The 26,308-nt window shown below is 41.0% G+C and overlaps 1 protein-coding gene across 2 annotated transcripts in view; it reads right to left on the reverse strand.

The window, feature by feature from the left end:
- EPHA4 (EPH receptor A4) overlaps positions 1–26,308 on the reverse strand; it is a 161,965-nt gene that overhangs the window by 66,541 nt on the left and 69,116 nt on the right. For both annotated transcript variants that reach the window (XM_019977562.2, XM_019977571.2), the window contains exon 5: positions 5,834–6,172. In XM_019977562.2, the coding sequence (XP_019833121.2) occupies positions 5,834–6,172 (339 nt within the window). The remainder of the gene's footprint in view (positions 1–5,833; positions 6,173–26,308) is intronic.

The following is a 26,308-nucleotide window of genomic DNA, read 5'->3' on the forward strand; positions in this document are numbered from 1 at the left end:
TCACAAGGGGTTTCAAAGTGGGGGAATCAAGATTTGGGCTCTGGTTTGCCAAACCCTGCTCTAGAGCACTAACTCCAGGAGATAATGAAGGACAGGGAAGCCTTGTGTGTAGCAGTTCATGCAGTGGGAGTCGGACGTGACTCAGCAACTGAACAACAACAGCCATTCCCCACAATCACCAGGACTGTGTTTTCCGCTTGTTAATTTGATCTTAAACCACATATGAGCCCCAACCAGAACTGTCCCTCACCCCGAACAACAGGCCAGAACCACTCCAGTACGACACACTTCATCACCTTACCTAAAAACTGGACTTTCTGAAATCTCTACTTTCTTCCTGTTTGCTTGTATGTCTAGGCATACTTGCACAAGAGCCCCTTTACCAGACAACTGCATGCGTCTAAGAGGCAGGATTTTACATGCTGAAAGTAAGAAGGCTTGCAAGGGCTCTTTCCAAAGCCCTTCTTCATTTGATATGCACAATTCTATAGATTCTTCCCTTGAAATCACACCAAAATTGTCTAGGCTTCAGACCCCACAAAACATGTTCCACTCCACCACGCCTGGAGCACACTGCCTCACACAATTGCTCTAAGATGTTTCCCTTTCTTCCACCATCTTCTTAAAGCTGTCCTCTCACTATCTGTAAGACAGGCAGCAATTATACCCAGTGGGGATGAGAATTCCCACTGCTCCCCATTATCTCAGTCAAATAACATAATATGTCTAATTAAAAGACGGCCAAGAAATAGAATGGGAACAGAGCAGTTGAGTAATAAGAGACACTATGCCTCTCGTAGTTGGTTATTTTCTTTTCTCTACTCATTATTTTGGTTTTATTAACTTTATCACTACTTGACAAAAGAGGGTTCACTGGTTGTTTTTACTGTAAATAAACGTGTTAATCAACAGATGGGTGCTGACTATCTGTGCTGTGCACTCATATGCGTGCTGTGTACTGGCATTACAATGAGGTTCCTGCCACTTTATCATCGATGTGGTATTTTCTTACAGTTTTCATAAGAAAACTGTCCATCCTAGAGAACAAGGCCAGTCTGACAAGCAGCACCAATTCATCTGACGGCGAAGCCCCTAGGATTCTCTACAGGAGGCCCCCGAAGGGCCTTTTATAACGGTCTATCCTCTGACAACAGCGCTGAGAGCCCTGCATTCCCAGCACAGAGTGATGGAACCCAGCAAAGACAGGTCGGCGATGGAATGCTGAAAGGTAGACCTTGCTATGTAGTCATGAAATCTGTTTCTCAAATATACCACTAGACCAGAGTTTCTCAGTCTTGGCACCATGGACTGTTCAGACCAGATAATTCTTTGTTGGGGGGAGGGCGGTATCCTTTGCATTATAGGATGTTTAGTAGCATCCCTGGACTTCATGTGGTAGGTGCAATAGCCCTCTCCCTCCTCCTAGCTTTGACAACTGAAAAATGTGTCCTGACATTGCCAAATGTCTGGGGGAGGGATGTGGAACACCGATACCTGCGGCACAGACAGCCTGGAAGGACTGAGGAGAGGCAAGATTGAGATGCATTCTGACAATTCAGCTGAGGCACTTTTGGAATGCTTTCCCTCTCTTGGAATGGCCTTAAGAGCCAGTTTCGAAACATCATAGGGAAACTAAACTTTCTTTATTCAAGCCCATTGCTTATGGCTACAATTTTTGGAATCACAGAATTTTAGAATTAGAAAGGATCTTAGAGATTAGCTAGGTTCAAATGATTATGCGATCTACTGAGTATCAGAATTCATCCAAATCCAGTATTGAGAGATGTTTTGTCACCAGGACAGGACAGTTACGCCTTAGAGAGGTTGTCAGATCTATTTCCTTGTAAAGGGTGTCTAGAATAGCAGCATATGCAAAGTACAAGTCAAAAGTATAGGTGTCTTGGATACACTGTGGGGTTAGTAGAGAATAGGAACCACAGAGCTTCACCAGAACTTAAACAAAACAACCTAGAGCATAGTCCAGCCCCAGAGCCGGGGGACTGGTGGGGGTTTAAGGGGTACAGAGTGGAAACTGGTTTGGTGGTAATATTCAGGTCTACTGCTGGCTGCCATTAAGGAAGTTTTAGCAAAAACATCCACATTTTTGTTGCTTGGTCAGGAAAACCTTGTTTCATTTATACAGCATTTCTCTCTCCTGGGGACACATTCTGTATTCATTTCCCTGAGATGGTCCACTTAAGGAAAAGTAAACTGAAGGAAAGTCATCTAGAAAACAAATCGGCCGGCAGTCAGCCTATACATTTTTCATAAGCATTGAAACCATCTCTTCCTAAACAAAAGACGGAACAGTTACCAGAGGATGCAAGATGCAGGAAGGAAAACATGAGTTTTCAAGGGAAATCTCATTTTGTTCCTTTTGGACTGCAATGGAGTGTAGGGAGAATGTCCATTTTCCTTGTGTGATCTTTACCTACAGGACCACTTCAGCGGCAGCCACATTCCCGCTCCTCTTCTCAACCTTCCTTTATCTTCTTGGCATGAGGCAGGGGGTGGGGTAACGGAGGAAGAGAATTTGGGAGCAGTCTTATGTCCTCAGGTCAACCCTTGCTGCTGTCTGATCTGCCTCCTGGGAGATCATCCGTTTGGGTGACCTGAGCAGAGTAGGCTTTGTCCTGGCAGGGAGCCGGCAGTCAGCCAGCTGGGCTACCCTGTCCCTGGGTGACACAGGGTAAGTGTCACCAGAGTCAGTCCTTTTGGCCACAGATACAAAGCTCATATCCTTTCATCAGCTCATCAGCAATAAAGCTGGCACTTTTGAGTTCCCTTTGTCTTGTCCTGCTTTTTATTTCAATTGGGTTTGAACTCAGGAGGTGAGGAAAAAGGTGCAATTAGGCCCTTAAGACACCAACTGTAAGACTGGGGTTAGGATGCCTTAAAATAACCACATGAGAACACCGATCCATTCACACTCTATATCCCAGTTACTTTCACAACTACACCACATTCACAACTACAAGATCAAAGCCCAATTAGACTGCCATCTCTACGCTCAGATACTCAGAATCTGGTCTCACAAAAGCCACTAGTTATCTATTAATTTTAAAGAAAGCAACTTTTTCCTTTTGGGAGCATGATTCTCCCTGGATTCAAGCACTGGCTCTGACACGAGCTTAGGTGAATTTCACCTTCACAGTGCTGTTCAACTGTGACAATCTCAGTGATGGTGATGATAAAACCAGGAATTCTAGGTTTTATGTTTGTTTCTAAATATGTTACCAGTGAGAGAAAGAACCCTGTGAAAACAGGACAAAAATTGCAGAATCCATGAAACTAGGTGGACTCTAGGTGGTTAAAGCTAACATGCATTTATTCTATGTATTCCTTATAGAGTGAGACATCACTGCCTATAGAGGTCCCTAAGGAATCTAATTTAATGAAATGATCAGAATGACAGCAATTAGAATATAATTGTGAGTAAGTAAATATGCATAGGGGAACTTTGATAGAGTTTATGGCTGCTACACTCACCCGGAATTTTTGACCTACATTATTAATCTGCACTACTATGAAGAAAGGGTTTGTTAATCAAAAATAAACCATCCCCATGATTCTGAATTAGTAAACGCCAGATAGCGGCAGCATAATGAGGCAATGCCGTGCACACTGACAACTCTCTGCTAAGTAGAAGCTCTCTGGCTGACCACATAGGAGGTCTCCTTAATGAAAAATTTCTTTTTAATTTTGAACTTCTTCCCACCATTACCCTTCACGAAAATTAAAACAAGTAGCTAGAATTTTGTCCTATTCAGCAAACCTCCTGGCAGGACTGCTTGCCGTGGCAGAGAAAATCTCATTGTGTCAGAGGAATTCCCTGTTCACCTCTTTCCGAGATCTAAAAGAATTACACCTACATTTTTAATAAAACTCTGACTTTGTTTCCTTCCCTCACATAACATTTCTGCACACTTTCTTCTTTTGGAGGACTTTTGGCTGGTCTTCCTTCTGTGCTCTGTGCCTCCTGGCTTGGTAGGGGTTGACGTAATCCCTTGGCTCGAATCCTTAGGTACACAGACAGAGAAGTCTCCCCACAAAATCTGTGGGAGCCAAGCCTGTCCTCAGCACATCTCCCAAAGGCTGCCCTCCACCAAACAGAATGATTTCACCTTGTACAGCTGAGGCTTCAAAAAGTTCCTTCCTAGAATTAATCCCGTTAAGAACACAAAGTCGAGATGTACTGGCGGGAAGCCGGAAAGGTATAGGGGGGCAGAACATACTGATTGAACCATAAACCAGATTCTCCAGGGGTTCGCAGACCACCTTCCAGGCTCCCTGGAACACAGACATTAGACATCCTAGGTTTCTGAGGGTCTATGGGCAATGTTTCCATTGCCTTCTTCCAAAAGACAACTAACAAAAGGCTGCCGTTCAGAGTCCTTATGACGCTATCAAAACCTCCTAAATCATACTACCCACTGAAAAGAAATAAAACTGGTGACCATACAGTGTTCACATCCTAAAAGTGCAGAAATAAAAGGCAAACACATAACCAGAGGACCTGTTCACACCACATATATTAAAAGACTGGTCACATTTGTGTAACTGAAACTGCCTTCCGGGAAGGTCTGCCATTCCAGAGCCAGTTCAAAATCCCGCTCCCCGCTTCCCGCCCCATTCTTAACTTTTTATTTATTCTAGAGAGTTCAGGGGAAAGTGAGAAAAGAATGGCTTTATATTGGAATACTGGAATAGTTCTCACTATAGAATCAATTAGTACAGATATATTTTACTTAACTATTGAGTGCACTTACTGAAACATTCATTTCAGAGAGAAGTGCAGCAAGAGGCAATAGGGTTCTTAGCAATTTATAATCCTTTCCCAGTAAAGTGTGTTGTTCTTAATAGCTTCATAAAAGGATAAACCATGGTCCTCTCTTCCTCCACCCCTTTAAATCCCCAAAATTAAATAACAGGGAGCTGGCGATGTGAAACATGTGGTAGAAATCCAGAATGGAAAATTAGTATGAGAAAGTATGGAGACTGCTTTAGGAGAAGAATGGGAGTAAGTGGGTCAGGGGCAGAGCCTAGAAATCTAGATTCTCATTCACACTTTGGAAAATCTGATATTCAAGACTGGATAACAGTTCTGAAATGAACTCAGCAGAAACACCCCAGGAACAGAATCTACTTTCTAGTCATCTGCATTAGAAGAGAAAGTGTGCAGGAAATGAGGCAAATTAACTCTCCTCTCCCACCTGTCCAGTGTGAATGTAACTATGAAAGTGGCTCCAAAAGTAGGATGTATTTGAAGGAAAATTTTGTCAACCACACAGATCAAGCTCCCCTTTAAACCATTCCTTGTTCACAGGCTTATAGGGTAATTCTAACAAAGACCTATGTGGATATTAAAAAAAAAAAATCAAAACTACAGCTGCTAATGTTTTTGTTGAAAAATACAAGTGTAGTGCTCTGCATTGCTAAAAATCAATTTTGTATTCCTAAATAATCTGTAAATGCACTGATATCCAACCATGACCTTGTGATTAAAAAGGCCAAGACACATCCCTTACATGAGAAGTCCAGCATAGAGTGACCCAATTCACCGTCATCTGTTTTCAACCAGTGTCCTAGACTTCATGTAATCTCCATCACCTAGTACAATGCATGCTATACAGTTGGTACCCAAAAAAAAATCTGCTGAATGAATAAACATCCTTCTAAGTATTGTTTATATTATAACACAACTCACACATTTACGATTAGATCCCTGTAGTTCTTCTTCAAGGGCAGAACTTAAGCAACAAGCACAGATCTCAACATAAGCTCTTTCTCTGTACACATTTAGATCCTACAATAAAGTGGATGTGACTCCTACCTGCTTGGTTGGTGGTCACAGTGACGGACACGGATTGGTCTGGGCTAGGGTTATACTTGGACACACCATTCACTGCCCAGATTTCAAATGTGTAGTTGGTATGAGCCAGGAGGTCAGTGATGGAGACCTTGGTGGTCTTCAGGCCGTTCTGCTGTGGAGTGTAGTGGACCCCACTTCCACAGGGTCGGCACTTGCTGGAGTCACCTGCTCCACACTTCTTGCACACGACATTGTAGGAAATGTCCTGGCGGCCACCCGTGTTCTGAGGACTGCTCCATTCCAGGTTCACAGAAGTCTCATTGACATTTGAAATCAAGTTGAGAGGAGCAGATGGTGGGCCTGGAGGAAAAAAGAAAACAAAACATACTATCAAACCAAGAACTAAAACGAGCCTTTTGGAATCTCTCAGAACTTATATTCTTTTCTGCAGCTATAAGAAATAAGATGAGCCCATTTAGCAAAGAAAGCCAAAAGCAAATTAAGCCAGCAAAAATCATTTAAAAGAGCAATATGACAGAAGGCTGTCTGCGTGAGTGTCATTCTCTTTTCTGTACAAACGCAGCACTGACCAGAGATGTGAAGTAACTCTATATCAAATAGGCTCCAAACGGCTTTCTCTATGAAGTGACCTGGCTATTCTTCTCATAACTTGTCTAGCCTTACTCTTATCATTTGAAAGAGTGTACACAATTGTGTTTCTAGTTCCCAGGGCTGTTGTGGGACTCTGGTAAACTACTGGTTATACACCATTTTTGAAGACAAATGATGATTCCTAAGTACAGTGTGTTATCAACATGGAATAAAATTAACTGAATGGTATAGATATCCCTCTTCCGTCCGACACGGCAGTTGAGAGTTAAGCTATTTGTGGGTAATTAGTAGGAACTGGTTTAGCCTGGCTGCAGAGAAGTCAAAGGTACAGTTGTTGAGAAATCTCAACTCCATGGCAGGATTGTGCAACGGTGCCCAAATCTCCACGGCCTGATCTTCAGCTGGCCAGGGCTACACCAGGCCCTTCTCATTTCTACTGACATCAAAGGTGTCCACAATATATCTGGTGGTCATGATTCTTTTGAAATAGAACTGATTGCAAACAACATAGTACTTAGTTTAAAAATAGTAACAATAAATAAGAGCACAGAACCCTCTCAATTCTTACTGTAGATTAGTCTCTAGGCCAAGATGTTATGAAACAAGCTGCCTTCAGGGGGAAGAATCAGGATGGGAGAGAAAAGAGGGGATTTTCCTGATCTGACCTGATTCTAAAGGTCTAAAAGATGCCTGCCACACTCTAATGAAAAATATTGATTCACTGCAACAACTGGGAAGTTCTCTTTTTGCTTCCCTCTTTCCCATTTTGGTCTTCAAGGAAAAGAGCTGAAGTAAGTATCAATGAAAAATTGAGACTTCTTGCTTATTGTTTCTATTCTACTGCTAATTTACTTATAATCATTGCTTTCAGGGAAATCTGTCCTTGTTACTCAGGAAAAGAAAGCTAAAAGGAAGTAACTGGCAGGCTTCCTTATCTAGTCAATCATAATGGAATATACTGTCCCAGACTAGCCATTGCCAGAGAATTGGAAGAGGTAACTTTATGAAGGAGGAGTCATACCCAGTATTACTGAGTTCACAGTGACAAATGGCTAAAGGATTTTGGTAGTAATATTGAACAAAGGTAATTCATCTCCTTTTCTTCTCATACAACTTAACTGAAGACTGTAACAGGGTAGGCAGGACCTCCCAATTTCCCTTGGAGACTAATTACTGACAGCCTCTCTCTCTTAGTGTTAAGACTTGATTCCCATCCTAAGAACCTTAAAGGAAAAACAGTGCTGTAAAATTTGTGTTAAAGGATAAGACTGCCCCCACAGAAGTCCTCAGAAAAAAATGCACAGATTTATTTCTCATTTAGATTTTAAATTTATCTCTTTGGTCCTTAGTAGAGTGAGTATTAATGTTTTTTGTTTTTTTTTTTTTTAATAACATGATTAGAGCTATTTGAAATAAAAGACACTTAGGTCCAGATAAGATGTTAAAGATCATTTGGCTAAATAGTTTCATTTTATAGATGAGGAAATTGAGAGCCAGAAAGTGGAGCTGATAATACTGAAAGTTCGTGCAATCTAATTAGTAACAGAGTTCCACTAAAATCCCAAAGTACTAACTCCCACACAGTGGGGTTATTTCCACATTTGTTGATAAAATAACAACAAAACTAGGAGCTTCCACCAAAGTTTGAAAGGCAAAGACAGGAAAAAGGACCAAGTATCTTCAATTTTGTTCAAATTCTGAGATGTTTCTTGCCATCTGCTAGTCTGCGGCGAAAGTTGACCACAGCTTGGTTCCTAAAATGGGTCAAGCCACTGGTTCGTATTTTGCTGTGACTTTCAGGGTTAAACAAGAGTGACTCTTAAATCCATTAACCTCCTTGCCAAGGTTCCTAGTCCACTTTCACATGGGAAAATGTGACACAATGAATCAAGCACTGCAGAAGCAAAAAGTCAGTAATTAGTATGTAGGACGGGACATGGCGGTGTCTAAACAGAGAAGAAATGGAGCAGAAAACTAAATGGTCACAGGACTCAGAGATATAACACTGCCACATGAAAGAAAAAAAAACAAAGATGCTGCAGGGTTTCAACATGGAGGGCTGGCATGAAAGCAAGATACAGTCCGGAACAGCCTTCTTCCTTTGGGCAGTGATTCTTAAAGCATCTACCCTGGAAAGGTGCTCAAAGGAAGACAGAGAACTAGTTAGCAAGCTCAGAAGTTCAACGCTGCCTCCAAGAATGGTTTGGTAAATTTGTACTGCATTTATTTCATGTTTTGTTGCCACAAGGAGTGGTGGCTCCATGGTGGCATAGTAGCAGTTTGAAACTTGGACTGTAACTGGAGATTTAAGGTGAGGGGAATGAAATAAAAGAAATGTGCACCCAATATGATTGTTGGCCTACATAAGCTTGGGAAAAGACACCTGGAAAAGGATTTTATAAATTAAAAAAATGATGATGTTGTATTATATCTGTGTTTTCTCTTTTTTTGAAAATTCTTGCCAACTAAAAGATGGGAAATACATCATGTGTGTTTTCATATATAAGGAAAGATCATCTCTTCCTCAGAAAGGAAGGCACATTATTCTCAAGAAAATGAGAAAAAAGCATGGACTTTAATACAGCCAAAAGTCAATCTGGGTCAAACAGTCATCCTTAACAGCAGCATCTTAAAATAATTATCTATAGAGATGACTAAAGAGTAAAAAATAGGCATCCTTAGCAACATGAAGAGTACTCTCAATAAACACAAGGCATCCAGAAGGGAAAACACTTACATTTTTACATAGTTAAAGTTTACATTATCTTGTCTTTTTTTTCTATAAGTACTAAAACCGAGCAGGAACTATGGACCGATCCCTGTGGCCCCTGCATGCAGTTTATAGGAAAGTTTTAGCCAGCCTCCTGGGCCTTCCTCAAGTTCCAAAGAGCAAATCTAATCAGAGAAGAGAGAACGCACAGAAACAAAGGAAAACAGTCAAGCAAGAGAAAATAATAATCATTTGGCCATAAAAAAAAGTCAAGGACATTTAGTTCCTCCTCAGTTCAGTTTAGTCGCTCAGTCGTGTCTGAGTCTTTGCGACCCCATGGACTGCAGCACGCCAGGCCTCCCTGTCCGTCACCAACTTCCAGAGTTTACTCAAACTCATGTCCACTGAGCCGGTGATGCCATCCAACCATCTCATCTTCTGTCATCCCCCTTTCCTCCCACCTTCAATCTTTCCCTGTATCATCATCTTTTCAAATGAGTCAGTTCTTCGCATCAGAGGGCCAAAGTACTGGAGTTTCAGCTTCAGCATCAGTCCTTCCAATGAATATTCAGGGATGATTTCCTTTAGGATGGACTGGTTGGATCTCCTTGCAGTCCAAGGGACTCTCAAGAGTCTTCTCCAACACCACAGTTCAAAAGCATCACTTCTTCGGCACTCAGCTTTCTTTATGGTACGACTTTCACATGTCACATGATGTGATGGCTCATGAAAAAAGCCATAATGGAAAAGCCATAGCTTTGACAGGATGGACTTTTGTTGGCAAAGTAATGTCTCTGCTTTTTAATATGCTGTCTAGGTTGGTCATAACTTTCCTTCTAAGAAGCAAGTGTCTTTTAATTTCATGGCTGCAGTCACCATCTGCAGTGATTTTGGAGCCCCAAAAAATAAAGTCTGTCATTTTTTCCCCATCTATTTGTGATGAAGTGATGGAACCAGATGCCATGATCTTAGTTTTCTGAATGTTGAGTTTTAAGCCAACTTTTTCACTCTCCTCTTTCACTTCCATCAAGAGGCTCTTCAGTTCTTCTTCACTTTCTGCCATAAGGGTGATGTCATCTGTATATCTGAGGTTATTGATATTTCTCCTGGCAATCTTGATTCCAGCTTGTGCTTCTTCTAGCCCATCGTTTCTCATGATGTACTCTGCATATAAGTTAAATAAGCAGGGTGACAATATACCTTCACATAGTCCTTTTCCTATTTGGAACCAGTCTGTTGTTCCATGTCCAGTTCTAATTGTTGTTTCCTGACCTCCACACAGATTTCTCACGAGTCAGGTCAGGTGGTCTGGTATTCAAATCTTTTGAAGAATTTTCCACAGTTTGTTGTGATCCACACAGTCAAAGGCTTTGGCATAGTCAATAAAGCAGAAATAGATGTTTGTTGGAACATCTCTTGCTTTTTTCAATGATCCAATGGATGTTGGCAATTTGATCTCTGGTTCCTCTGCCTTTTCTAAATCCAGCATGAACATCTGGAAGTTCACAGATCAGGTACTGTTGAAGCCTGGCTGGGAGAATTTTGAGCATTACTTTGCTAGCGTGTGAAAGTGGAAGTGAAGTCGCTCAGTAGTGTCCAACTCTTTGCAACCCCATGGACTGTAGCCTACCAAGCTCCTCCATGCATGGGATTTTCCAGGCAAGAGTACTGGAGTGGGTTGCCATTTCCTTCTGCAGGGGATCTTCCCGATCCAGGAATTGAACCTGGGTCTTCCACAGTGTATGCAGATGCTTTTACCATCTAAGCCACCAATAATGGGCACTAGTTTGTGAGATATGTGCAATTGTGCGGTCGTTTGAGCATTCTTTGGCATTGCCTTTCTTTGGGATTGGAATGAAAACTGACCTTTTCCAGTTCTGTGGCCACTGATGAGTTTTCCAAATTTGCTGGAATATTGAGTGCAGCACTTTCATAGCATCATCCTTTAGGATCTGAAATAGCTCAACTGGAATTCCATCACCTCTACTAGCTTTGTTCGTAGTGATGCTCCCTAAGGCCTGCTTGACTTCACATTCCAGGATGTCTGGCTCTGGGTGAGTGATCACACCACTGTGATTATCTGGGTTGTGAAGATCTTTTCTGTATAGTTCTTCTGTGTATTCTTGCCACCTCTTCTTAATATCTTCTGTTTCTCTTATGTCCATAATATTTCTGTCCTTTATTGTGCCCATCTTTTCATGAAATGTTCCCTTGGTATCTCTAATTTTCTTGAAGAGATCTCTAGTCTTTCTCATTCTATTGATTTCCTCTATGTCTTTGGATTGATCACTGGGGAAGGCTTACTTATCTCTCTTTGCTATTCTTTGGAACTTTGCATTCACACTGGTATATCTTTCCTTTTCTCCTTTGCCTTTTGCTTCTCTTCTTTTCACAGCTATTTGTAAGGCCTTCTCAGACAACCATTGTGTCTTTTTGCATTTCTTTTTCTTGGGGATGGTCTTGATCCCTGCCTCCTGTACAATATCACAAACCTTAGTCCATAGTTCTAAAGGCACTCTATCAGATCTAATCCCTGGAATCTATTTCTCACTTCTACTGTATAATCATAACAGATTTTGATTTAGGTCATACATAAATGGTCTAGTGGCTGTCCCTACTTTCTTCATTTTAAGTCTGAAATTGCCAATAAGGAGCTCATAATCTGAGCCACAGTCAGTTCCCGGTCTTGTTTTTGCTGACTGTATAGAGCTTCTCCATATTTGGGTGCAAAGAATATGATCAATCTGATTTCGGTGTTGACCATCTGGTGATGTCCATGTATAGAGTCTTCTCTTGTGTTGTTGGAAGAGGGTGTTTGCTATGACCAGTGTGTTCTCTTGGTAGAACTCTATTAGCCTTTGCCCTGCTTCATTCCATATTCCAATGCCAAATTTGCCTGTTACTCCAGGTGTTTCTTGACTTCCTACTTTTGCATTCTAGTCCCCTATAATGAAAAGGACATTTTTTTTGGTGTTAGTTCTAAAAGGTCTTGTAGGTCTTCATAGAACTGTTCAACTTCAGCTTCTTCAGTGTTACTGGATGGGGCATAGACTTGGACTACTGTGATATTGAATGGTTTATCTTGGAAACAGATAATTCTGTTGTTTTTCAGATTGCATCCAAGTACTGCATTTCAGACTCTTTTGTTGACTATAATGGCTACTCCATTTCTTCTAAGGGATTCTTGCCCATAGTAGATATGATGGTCATCTGAATTAAATTCACCTATCCCAGTCCATTTTAGTTCACTGATTCCTAAAATGTCAATGTTCACTCTTGCCATCTCCTGTTTGACCACTTCAATCTCCCTTGATTTATGGACCTAACACTCCAGGTTCCTATGCAGTATTGCTCTTTATAACATTGGACTTTACTTCCATCACTAGTCACATCCACAACTGGGTGTGTGGTTGCTTTGGCTCCATCTCTTCATTCCATCTCTTCATGTGTTCCTCCTCAAAAGTGGAATACTTTCCTAAACCGTATCCTTGAGTTCTGCAGATACAAACCCTCATCATGTAGAAAAAGTTATCTGCACGGTGACCATAAGCACTAGACCTCAGACCAGCTGGAACCAGAAGATCGATGACTGAGATTCTGGATACATTACCCTGTTACCTCACCATCAACCAATCAGAGAACTGAGCATGAGCTGATCACATACCCCAAGACCCTCTCCCTTACACTGTCTTGAGAAACTCTTCCCTCAGTGTTTTTGACTGTTAGCTCTCCATTCTGCTCACTTGGTGCCTGGTTATAAATGCTGTACTTTCTTTCACCACAAATTTGTGTCAGTAGATTTGCTTTGCTGTGGGTCAGGCAAGAAGGCACATGTTCGGTTTGGTAAGAGCATATCTAGATATTTAGGAATAATTGAATTTCTGATGAATGATTGCCTTTCTCATCAGAAATATGCCAACCTCTTAATGTCTCCAATTATATATGAGATTTATAACTAAGAGAGATAATCATACTACTTAATTTTCTAGTTTCTATATTGATGTCATATCTAAACACACACCAATATCAGGGAGCTGTAGGTCATTGTGAATTATAGCATTTTATGTCTTCCCAAACTGCCCCACTACTGGTCTGAATGTAGGACTGGCAGTTATCCTGCTTATATTATTTCCTATTTCAGGGCAGCTATCAATATTTCTGGTTCTCTTTGGAACATGAAAGGATAAAAAGGTCTTGTTCAAGCGGTTTTAGAAAAGGCAGAGGAATCAGAGATCAAATTGCCAACATCCGCTGGATCATGGAAAAAGCAAGCGAGTTCCAGAAAAACATCTATTTCTGCTTTATTGACTATGCCAACGCCTTTGACTGTGTGGATCACAACAAACTGTGGAGAATTCTGAAAGAGATGGGAATACCAGACCACCTGACCTGCCTCTTGAGAAATCTGTATGCAGGTCAGGAAGCAACAGTTAGAACTGGACATGGAACAACAGACTGGTTCCAAATAGGAAAAGGAGTATGTCAAGGCTGTATATTGTCACCCTGCTTATTTAACTTCTATGCAGAGTACATCATGAGAAATGCTGGGCTGGAAGAAGCACAAGCTGGAATCAAGATTGCCGGGAGAAATATCAATAACCTCAGAAATGCAGAGGGCTTCCCTGGTGGCTCAGAGGTTAAAGCGTCTGCCTGCAATGCGGGAGACCTGGGTTCAATCCCTGGGTCGGGAATAACCCTTGGAGAAGGAAATGGCAACTCACTCCAGTATTCTTGCCTGGAGAATCCCATGGATGGAGGAGCCTGGTGAGCTATAGTCCACGGGGTTGCAAAGAGTCATACATGACTGAGCAACTTCCCTTTCACTTTCAGAAATGCAGATGACACCACCCTTATTGCAGAAAATGAAGAAGAACTAAAGAGCCTCTTGATGGAAGTGAAGAGGAGACCGAAAAATTTGGCTTAAAACTCAACATTCAGAAAACTAAGATCATGGCATCTGGTCCCATCACTTCATGGCAAATAGATGGGGAGACAGTGGAAACAGTGGCTGACTTTATTTTTCTGAGCTCCAAAATCACTGCAGATGGTGATTGCAGCCATGAAATTAAAAGACACTTACTCCTTGGAAGAAAAGTTATGACCAACCTACACAGCATATTAAAAAGCAGAGACATTACTTTGTCAACAAAGGTTCATATAGTCAAGGCTATGGTTTTTCCAGTGGTCATGTACGGATGTGAGAGTTGGACTATAGAGAAAGCTGAGAGCTGAAGAATTGATGCTTTTGAACTGTGGTGTTGGAGAAGACTCTTTAGAGTCCCTTGGACTGCAAGGAGATCAAACCAGTCCATCCTAAAGGAGGTCAGTCCTGGGTGTTCACTGGAAGGACTGATGTTGAAGCTGAAACTCCAATACTTTGGCCACCTGATGTGAAGAGCTGACTCAATGGAAAATTCCCTGATGCTGGGAAAGATTGAGGGTAGGAGGAGAAGGGGATGACAGAGGATGAGATGGGTTGGATGGCATCACCGACTCAACGGACATGAGTTTGGGTGGACTCCGGGAGTTGGTGATGGACAGGGAGGCCTGGTGTGCTGCAGTTCATGGAATCACAAAGAGTTGGACACAACTGAGCGACTGAACTGAACCAAACATATATTTGATAATTGTTTCTCTTACAGTTTGTATGATAGCAGAATTGATGTCTTCATCATTTCCTGGTGTCTCCTATGATCCCTAGTTCAGAGCAAGCTCAATAGCTGTTTGAGGAGTCATGAATGACTGGCTGGAACAAGGTCCTCTAATGCATCTTCTGTCCCTCCACCTACAATGTTATTTTAAGCCTGTAAATTAATACAGGCTTTTCTGGGCTAAGCCTGTATTAGCCAGCTTTTCACATACAGATTCATTACCATTAAGCCCTGTAATGGAGCATCTCAATGTAGGTAGTTTAATTCAATAATCTTTGCTACAATTTAAAAACACTCTGAACAAGTGGGAAGGGCTATGCGTCATATAGAGGTGGTGACATCTGTTGGGAAGGACTGTGGAGCCACACAATTATTCAAGAAATACTTATTGTGTCCAGTTTTACTTACATGCTCTAGAAGAAGGAAAAAAAGAAATATTCTGATTCATTGTGATACCTCCCTGGATAGTTGAGGGAAGGGGCATGGAATTAAAGAGGGAAGGAAGAGACTACAGAAAGTTAAATATGGATGCGAGCCTCAGGAGAATGGCAATGTAAGCATCCTGCCCTCTTCTTGTTTTTATAGCTCCATAACCAGCCAGTATGACTGGAAATTTAAAATGTGGGCTCTGCCAATCTAAGCTTTGTTACTTTGACACTGTTTTTTATGACCTTTCTTTTTCCATCTTGATTTCAGGTGATGATTTCTTCAAGCAAGCAACTATGGCAAACTTTATCTCTGAAGCAAGTTAATTTCATGGGCCTTTTCCTTATTAGCTTTTATAGAATTATGTTTTTTTTTCTTTCAATTTTACTTTTACAAGCAAAATTAAGACAATTTTAAATACAAATCAATCAAGTACTGAAGCATATTTAAAGGGATAATAAATGTCCTCCCTTTACATTTTTGGCTCTTTTTGTAAAACCTGCTTAATATTCATATACAAGCCTAAGGTTCTATCTTTCTTCATCAAAGAATGGGTCTGGCATGCTTAGCTATTTCAAAGTTCTCATGTTTAGAATGCCTTTCACATTTTAAAAATAATTTAGTGACATGGCTAATAGTTGAACTAACAGAAGCAAAATTCAGATGCAATAATCCTTAACTTACTAACCCTTGATAATAGTGTTCAACAAGCTTCTCTGTAAAGGGTCAGATAGATAGTCAATATTTTAGGCTTTATGGGCTATATAGTCTCTCTGGCAAATGTTCAACTCTGCATGGCTCTTGAAAGCAACCACAGACAATACCTAAAAAATGGGTATGACTGTGTTCCAAGAAAATTGATTTGCAAAAACAAGGGCAGTTGAATTTGATTTTCAGGCTACAGTTTACCAAGCCCTGCTACAGAGAATTTGATGGGAGCAAATATCCTCTTCCTAGAAAGATTATCACTAATGATTTTGCATAGAATTCTAGGGACTTCAAGCATACTCTTAACTAATCTAAGGAGATTGCACTCATGATTTACACACTTATGCAAGGCCTCCCAGATCGTGCTAGTGGTAAAGAACCCGCCTGCCAATGCAGGAGGCATAAGAGACTTGAGCTTGATGCCTGGGTCGAGAAGAGGAGGAGGAGAGGAGGTCGAGGAGAAAATGGCAACTCTCTCCAGTATTCCTGCCTGTAGAACCCCACGGACAGAGGAGCCTGGTGGGCTACAGTCCATGGGGTCACAAAGAGTCAGACACAACTGAACAATCGAGCTCATATGCACGCACAGGTCAGACAACAACTATGGATTCTAAAGTCCAAGTTACATTTTCTGACTAACAAAGGAATTAAATGCAGTATATATTATGGTTTATGTTTCGGTTTTCTCATTGCTCTAAAAGCAATGGCCCCTGTATTTCTTGCCACTGTGGATAAATTTAATGAATATCCATTTGCTTCGCTGGCGTGAAATACTTTCTGTATCGCACAGCAGGTACTGGTGGAAGGTGCTACAATGGGTAATCATTATTTTCTAGTGGGATGTCAACCTGCATTCAGCTGACAGGAGTTTGACAGCGTGAAGTTCCCAAGAAACCATAGCCAAATTACAGCAGAAGCAAAGGACTACTGCATCATATCATGTTACATCATAAAAGAAATTTTGATCTTCCTTAACCTACCACATACTTTCCTCTGGGAAAAGACAAGCTTTCACACTATCTAGAGGAATTAAGCGAATGTGACATTTAAGAAGGGCAATATTCCAAGCATCAAAGAAAATTCTAGTAATTCCACAAAACATAATTCTTCCCTCTTGTGGATTAGAAATTCCTGAGTGAAATTCCTGAGTAGTTTAGAAAATATGCTTGATGGCTTATGCCAGGATTTAAAGTAGACCGTTTAGGGCAACCTGATGTTTAGACATTCACATGAAGTCTATAGGAACCTTAATAAAATCATTCAAAAAGGTCAGCCAACACTAAACCCAAAGCCAAAAAATGCCTCCAGTGTGAACTAGGCGTTTGGTGTAAACCATCCCATGGAAAGCCTAGGCCAGAGTAACTGCCACTGGGCACCTTACATACCTTACTCCAAAGTCACAAATAAGGTAAAATTCACTTCTTTGTTCTGAAATTTCACTTCAGAAAACTGAAATTTCAGCAAAAGATGGGCATCCGCTTTGAGAAACGCATTTAAAAGTATGTTCTGCCAGGGACCTCTCTGGCCTGGCAGTTTAGTGGTTAAGCCTTTGCCTTCCAATGCAGGGCATGCGGGCTTGATTCCTGGTTGGGGAGCTAGGATCCTACATGCCTCGTAAACCAAACCAAAACAAAACAAAACATAAAAACAGAAGCAATATTGCAACAAATTCAATAAAGACTTGAGAAAATGGTCTACATCAAAAATCTTAAAAAAAAAAAAAAGTAGGTCCTGCCAAAGTATTTAAATCTATATGGACACATGGCATACTGTGCCACAAAAACCTGAAATTTCTGTTTCTTACAACTGAAATGAAAATGCCAACAGACTCCAGGACCAAAAGGTTTAAAATAAGTCATTTTAAAACTCACATTGTTAGCAAAACTTTAAACACGCAACTCAAATTCTTTAGACTTGGTAGCTGTACCTGGAATTCTGTCCCCTGGCTTCTTCCTTGCCCCCTGGGTCTCAGCTCAAATCTCAGCTCCTTGGTCCTGACCACTCCCTGAAAAGTAAAATCCTTCCCTTTCCTCTGTTTTACCCTATGATATACTCTTTTTTCCCCCTCTTTCTTGTAAGAATTTTACATTATCTTGTGTATCATTTATATTCCCACCATTAGAACAGAAGCTCCATGAAAACAACAATCTTTTTTTCTGATTTTTGAGAGTCCCCCAGCCCTTAGACAGAAGTCAAAGGTGTAGTAGGTGCTTATGGAGAATCTGCTGAACAAATAAATGAATGAATGATGATTCCTTAAGCCCAGTGCAGCTCACTCCTCAGAAGTGTCACCACCATGGCACTCGGGTATATCACATCACAAAAGCTGATGAAGAAAAAAAGGCAATCACGTGCTAAAAGGTTTTTTTTAAAGTCCACAGCCAGGGCTGGCAAATAGCTGATAGGACATCAAAGGAGCTCTTGTACAAAGCAATTTCCAAATCTATCATAGACTTTTCATACTGAACTGATTTTAATCACCATTTTAAAATTCAGTGTTGTTGTTGTTCAGTCACTCAGTCGTGTCCGACTCTTTGCGACCCCATGCACTGCAGCATTCCAGGGCTCCCTGTCCTTCACTATTTCCCAAAGTTGGCTCAAACTCATGCCTCTTGAGTCAGTGGTGGCATCTAACCATCTCATTCTCTGTTGCTCCCTTCTTCATCTGCATTCAATCTTGCCCAGCATCAGAGTTTTTTCCAATAAGCCAGCTCTTTGCATCAGATGGCCAAAGTATTGGAGCTTCAGCATCAGTCCTTCCAATGAATATTCAGGACTGATTTCCTTTAGGATGGACTGGTTTCATCTCCTTGCAATCCAAGGGACTCTCAAGAGTCTTCTCCAACATCACAGTTAGCAAGCATCAATTCTTCGGTGCTCAGCCACAATCACAAAAAGATAACCAAAATGATAACATGGATCACAGCTTTGTGTAATTCAATGAAGCTATGAGCCATGCCATGCAGGCCACCCAAGACAGTGGAAGTTATGGTGGAGAGTTCTGACAAAACATGATCCACTGGATAAGGGAATGGCAAGCCACTTCAGTATTCTTGCTTGAAGAACCCCATGAAGAGTATGAAAATTCAATGCCTGTGTCTTGAAATTAATTCTAGATATGGAAAGAAACACTCTCCCAGAGCACAGACAGAAATGTAATTTGTAAGTGATCAATTTCTTGAAGCGCTCCTGCCACCCTTCTGATACACCGAGGCAACCAGTGCAAGACAGAGCTTCTGAGGAAGAGGTGCCTTGGGTCTTGAGTCTCATAAGGCTTCATTAATCACGGACAACTTTTTGACGGTCAATAAGACTTCAGTGCCTTAGCTGTAAAACCCTCTAACCCTTCAGATCAGCCTTTGTTAATCTCTCTCCAGCTGCAAGACAGGTTATAAGGCAGAATAAACACTTGGGGTGTGTAAGTTGTGACTCAAACAAAGTCATGCATCCTCCCTGACAGCTGTATATGTTGTCACTGCTAATTGCCTTCTCTCAGCCTTTTCTGCTGTGGGTAAGTTTACATGAAAACGGCTGCTGGGACACCTCTTCTGAAATGTAGGCACAGGGTGTAACCTTTTATCACAGCAGTTCATGCATTTAACAACGGCTAGAGCCAAAGCAGAACGGCCCATTATTAAAAATCTGAGTCTTACAAACACATCAATCCTTTATTGCTGTCCCCAAAAAACCTTGGGTTCCCAGTCGAGGTCACTCCTTACTGAAATTTTGCTACCACTTATTTTTCAGTATATCTAGTATTTTTTTTTCCATTCTATACCCAGGAACCATTTGCTTTTTCTTTACCAATTAACTGTGGTTGAATTTTCTCTAAGATGACTAGTTTATGGCTGAAGTGCTCTACGCAGTCAACTCTCAGTTATCCAGAAAGAAGTCACAATAAGGAAGCCCATGAAAAGTAATTTAAAAAAAAAGCATGAATATTTTGCTTTAGAATTAGCTAGCGTGTGAATTCATCTCTTACAAAGTTCTTTCTCATCCTTAATCTCCTTTGCTCCCCATAATCACATCTGGTAGAAAAGTATGTGTTACCCGAAGCAATCTGATGAGCGAAAACTAAGATAGGAGAAGTGAAGCAACTCACCCAAATTCACCCAGTCAATAATGTGCAATGATAGGATCAGAAAGCCTGATTCAAAGGCTAAAAGGATCCCCTTCCCAGAGATATGCACAATCCAAAGGAAAAAAATGAAGTGTATCTACACATTCTCTGTGGCCCCAGCTGGGACCTCTCACATTTCTCCTGGCTGTTCTGCCCTTCAGGCTGACGTTTGTTGGCATTACTTCCTGTCAGGTGCTCTGGTCTTAGCTAAGATGTGCTGTTTGCCTGGTTCCTACATTCCAGTCCAGAGCAGGGGTTTTTATTAAAGGCTCCTTCCTAGGTGGAAGGTCACAGGAGGGTGGGGGGCAATTCTACCCATGCAACAGGGCTCTCCCCTCGGTCCATCTTCTGCCAAGCTGTACATGGCTTGTAGAACAAGAGTCAACTATGACGGCAAAATCAAAATGCTGATAGCAGAGAAGGTATTCACTTCTCACCCCAGGGGATCTCAGGAAAGTGCCTAATTGACCTTGTTTCACAGAAGCATGCTGTGCACAGCCAGGGTATGACTTCTATGAGTAGTGTCAAAAATGCTACCCAGAAATGACAGGGCCTGGGTGATAACAAACCATTCTTAATTATTCATGGTGATGGAAAAATTTTAATAACCTGGCTAAATGATACTGGCAGTTGAGTCAAGTCTTTCACTTGGGCTCGCAATCCTGTCCCTTAAACATGTGCATTTCCCAGCTGAATCTACTATGTACTATTAATCCTGATAAGTAATCTGTATAAAACCAGAAGTAGGTTGGAGGATAAGATGGAGGCTAAAAGAGCATTTTCAAAAGATAATTCAATAAGATGATATCTGATCTTCCTTAAATAACCTAGAACTTTTAAAATTTTACCAAATGGCAAGTGATCAGCCTGCAGCCCATCTAGTGCTTTCCATTAAGCACACCTGGTGCTTCTCCTCCCCACCACCATCCACCCCATATCCGTGTCTTTAGACAAGAGTTATGCACTTAATTTCTTTAGAGGTAATTTTTCCTATTCACAGTCAAAATGCTACAAGGTAACCCAAAAGGAAGAAACAAAGATGTAGTTTACTCACTAACTGATATCAGACCTTGAACTAAAGCTGTAACTAAAAAATCAGTCTAGAAATGGAATGGATAGAAGGTTGCATATGAATCATGAAAATGTCTTTGGTTGATTTGACCAGCTTTTATGGTCCAGAGGACACACATTTGTTGGCCTATCAACTGGCTTAACAGGCAGTGGACCATATGTTCTGCCTTGAAAACCAAGTCTCATGACCTGGCAATGGCGGGGCGGGGGTGGGGGGTGGGGAGGGGTTGATGTCTCAATTTGCGTTTCTGTCCTATGACAAATGAAATGTAGCATGAAACTGCACTCTAATATTGCGAATTTGATAAATGACATGAAATAACCAAATCTTAGATACAAGAATTTTCATAAAAATATGTTCTAAAAAAATGATTACCGGGATAATAAAATGTGAAATGGTTAGGGATCAACCAATGGATCTTCTGAAACACTTTCATGGACACAACTTTAGGAATATTTGGCCTTTATTCTCACTCTGCTACTAACCGATCTGTCACCAGAACTAACTGCATTCTCATTTATCAATTTCACATAAATGTCCTTCCTCCAATCATTACATTATTAGTTACTTGTAGTTCTAAAGCAAAAAGAAATATGCTTTGGGGTGGGAGAAAATGTACTTTACTTGAAGCCAAAGGCTACCTTTTATCCTATGGTTTATAACATCAAAGCTTTGTGTTAGACACCCCTCCACACATCCCTTAGCCGATGTGAGCGTGTAAATCTTTGGGGGTAGAGAACTGAACTGAACATCAGTGGAACCTTCAAGGGCTTGATTGAAAATGGATATGAGATTTCCAAAATTAAAGCACTTAAAAAAAAAAATCTCTCTATTCTCTTGACCTTGGAAACAAGTAAGGACGATGTTATTTTAATTTGCATTCAAATGTTAACAGCACAGTCACACAGCACCACTGGGATCCACACTGGGTTTCCACTGAAGATTGCTCATCATTTCATTATGGTTCATTATGTTGATAACTGTCAGAAAGCATTAGAAGTGAGGGGCTTTGACTAGTAGAACTGAAATGGTAATTTTAAAACAATACACTTTCTGGAGGAAATACAGTGGTGCAATAAATTCAATTAGAAAAGGCAAATGTAAAGACAGAATAAGTGGTGTTTTACTGTTTGGAACTGGACTGTTTCAATTTCTTGATAACGTATACCTACAGAAAGCTTTCTCAAATCAAGACCTTTCCTCATAGATCTTGGTAAATGTGCCCTCATTAGCACTAAGCTCCTCCAGTACAAATTGTCTTAAAAGCTGTAATTTTGGAATATTTTAGGCCATATCAAAGTATCAATCAATCACTCTTTGTTTGTTTGGCATAGCTGATTGAATTATTCAAGGGTGTTCACTTACAGACAGATTCGTGAAGGCCCTTTGCGTTGGCAATCTAAAATAAGTGAAGTCGCTCAGTCTGTCCGACTCTTTGCAACCCCATGGACTGTAGCCTACCAGGCTCCCCTGTCCATGGGATCTTCCAGGTAAGAGTCCTGGAGTGGGTTTGCCCCCAGTCATGAGGCCCTAATAAGTTTCATCAAACAAGTTAAATAAAGACCCCACAACACAAGAACTGATTTCCAATTGAAAAGGATGGAAAACTACTCCAGTAATGGTGCTCAGAAGTCAAAGAGGCAAAATAACAAATTAGTTATTTTGTCCTAGATATACAAAGCCAATCTGCTTCTGCTATAAGGCGTTTTTTCAATACCTTTTGAAACACAAGAAAGAATCAGAAAGTTACCTTAAATCTAATAGTGGTTTGGTCTCCCAAAGAGGGAAAAGAAGACTCACTAGAATCACTGAACAAGCAACTGAATAACTAAGACATCAAGGTCCTGCACTGGTCTCCTAGCACTGCTGATCACCAGACTACATTCCTGACTACAAGGAAAGGTACAGAGAAAGGAAAGGAGATCTGGAAGGGAGGGGCTGCTGATCAGCAAAGTTAAAGGACATTAATCTCATTAACAGAAATCACACTTATTGGTCAGAATGGCCATCATTAAAACATCTACAATAATAAATGCTGGAGAGGGTGTGGAGAAAAGGGAATCCTCTTGCACTGTTGGTGGGAATGTAAATTGGTGAAGCCACTACGGTGAATAGTATGGAGGTTCCTTAAAAAACAAAAAATAGAGTTATCACATGATCCAGTAATCGCACTCCTGGGCATATTTCCAGAAAAGATGAAAACTCTTAAGTTGAAAAGTTATAATACATGTACCCCAATGTTCCTAGCAGCACTATTTACAACAGCCAAGATAAGAAAACAGATGAATGGATAAAGAAGATGTGTGTGTATATGTGTGTGTATATATACACTGCTGCTGCTGCTGCTAAGTCGCTTCAGTCGTGCCCGACTCTATGCGACCCCATAGACGGTAGCCCACCAGGCTCCTCTGTCCATGGGATTTTCCAGGCAAGAGTACTGGAGTAGGGTGCCATTGCCTTCTCCGGTATATATACACAGACATATTTAAATGGAATATTAGCCATAAAAAAGAATGAAATGCCACTTGCAGCAACACGGACCTAGAGATTATTATACTAAGTGAAGTAAGTCAGAGAGAGACAGATGTACAATACCATTTATATGTGGATCTTAAAAAATGATACAAATGAACTTATTTACAAAACAGAAATAGAGTCACAGACATAAAAATCGAATTTATGGTTATCAAAGGGGAAAGGATGGGGGGAAGGATAAATTGTGAATTTGGGATTAACAGATACACATGACTATACATAAAATAGATAAACAAGAGGGGCCTATAGTGTAGCACTGGGAACTATATTCAGTATCTTGTAAAAACTCACAATGGAAAGGAATCTGAAAAGAAATATAGATATATAACCAAGTCACTTTGCTATACACCTAAAACACTGTAAATCAACTATACTTCAATTTTTAAAAATCATACTGAAATTTCTTCTAAGAAATGATTCATGAAATCAAAACCCCTTCATCAGCTTAGATGGCATCCTTGTATTATGGAGGTCTGTCTTGCTGGCAAAGTCACCAAAAACCCTGTCGACTTTTTAACTGACACGTGTGTCTGAGAACACTGTCATTTCCACTCTTTGGCTGTAACCTAGTAACCTGTGGAGACTACAGTGCCTGTGTTTGATTATGCAACTCCAAACCAGGAGATTTTCTTCATCTGAGGGACAAAGGAAGTACTCAGTTTCCATTAAGGGAGAATGTTCATAACCTTTGAAATATCTCCACTAGGGCTACCACTGAACTGAAGAAATGGCCTGTAAGTGACAGGCATCGAAGAGCACATCTCCCATCACATGTCATCCAGCAGGGAGGCTCTAAATTCCTACTGCCTGAAGATGGTCCAGGCTCCCCGGGTGGCTTAACGGTAAAGAATCTGTCTGTCATTGTGGGACACTTGGGTTCTGTCCCTGGGTCAGGAAGATCCCCTGGAGAAGGAAATGGCAACCATTTTCTGGCCTGGAGAATTCCATGGACAGAGAAGCCTGGCAGGTTACGGTCTATGGGGGGGGGTCACCAAAAGTCAGACACGACTTAGTGACTAAACAACAAAACAAAGACAGTCCACTACAACAGCAGCATCTGGGGGACTTGTGAGATGCAGAAAGTCAGGCCTGACCTCTCCAACCAATCCTTAGGTGACTTCACATGATTTCTATGCACGTTCACCTTTAAGAAGCATTGTTAAAACTCTCCATTCTAACGGGTATGGATTATTTTCTTGAATTATGTGATGCCGCCATTGAAACCCTGCCTATCTCACTCATAGCCATTTATGTCCACCTAACCAGAGGCTCCAGCCAAGAAGTCCTCCAAGAGATAAAGTTTATTCGCCATTAAATTCTCTGAAGTTTTCCAGCAATGCTGATGGTATGAAGAACGTCTTAGGTGTTTCCTTCTAAATTAGCCAATACGACTTGTATTCACCTGGTCTAATCATTCGCCAAGTGAACAAAAACCTGATTTTACAAGCCAGTGGAGCAGTCTCTCTCTTTGGCTAGAAGAATGAGTCTCAGAGAGTGTGTTTTATTTCTTCATTAGTCTGCCGTCACAGTGAGCGATCACTAAACGCAGGGCTGCATAAGAATGTTGGGGTTAAAGACAGCATAATGAACAAAGAAGGTCCCTGATTACCATGGCTGTCAGCGCAAGCGAATTGGGTTTGTCACCTGGCTTAACCAACTGGGAAGAGCTGATTAGAGGCTGGAATCACTTTGAAAGGATCCTTGATGTTTATGTTCCTTTCCATCCCCACATCTTGTCAAGAGAAGCCAATAAACCTGGGGGTGGGGCAAAGGGGAAGGGCTTCATTTCATGGGTTATTTGAACAAAAGGTTCTCTGAGAAACTCCCACTGTTTTCTCTACTGAAAAATCTGCTACGTACTGTCTGTCCATGGAACTTTCTGTGATGGGAGAAATATTTTCTAGAAGTGCCATTCAGTATGCTCACCACATGTAGCTATTGAGTCCTTGCAATGTGCCAATTAAAATAGGCCTAGTGGCTTATACATTGGACAATGCAGGTCCACTATTCACCAGGATGGGAGAGACCTAGAGGAAGAGCCACGGGCCAGAATGGATTCTAATTCTGTTGGTTAATTCACTAGTCTATCCATTAGCAAACCTCAAGATTAGCCGTATCTCAGAGTCTTAAGAGTCTTTTGTGTAGTTAATATTTATCAAATTTAAAAAAAAAAAACTTAAAATTTTAACTTCGTAGAGGAGTGATCTCAACCTTGTCTGTACAGTAGAATAAGGAGGGCAACTTTTGAAAATACTAATGTCTGAGTCCTACCCTCCAGGGCTTTTGGAGTACCCTACAGCCATTGGTAGCTTAATACTGTAGTCAAGTGAGAAAATCTCTTTAGAGGGGCAATGAGATGCATAGGCCATCTGCTGTGGAGGTAGTTTGGAGAAGGGAGTGACCAGCTGGGAATAAGAGAAAAGAAAACAATTATTAGATCCATATCTTGTGCCAGACTTTTCCAAATATCTTCTTGTTTAATTTTTAAAATGATTCCACAGGTAGTTAGTGAGAATCCCATTTTACAGATGAGTAAAGTGGGGCTTTCATTCTGTCTGCCCTCTGATGCTGGCTTGAAACTCAACATTCAAAAAACTAAGATCATGGCATCCGGTCCCATCACTTCATGGCAAATAGATAGGGAAACAATGGAAACATTGAC

This window comes from Bos indicus, chromosome 2, assembly GCF_029378745.1.
Source record: "Bos indicus isolate NIAB-ARS_2022 breed Sahiwal x Tharparkar chromosome 2, NIAB-ARS_B.indTharparkar_mat_pri_1.0, whole genome shotgun sequence".
Classification (NCBI taxonomy): domain Eukaryota; kingdom Metazoa; phylum Chordata; class Mammalia; order Artiodactyla; family Bovidae; genus Bos; species Bos indicus.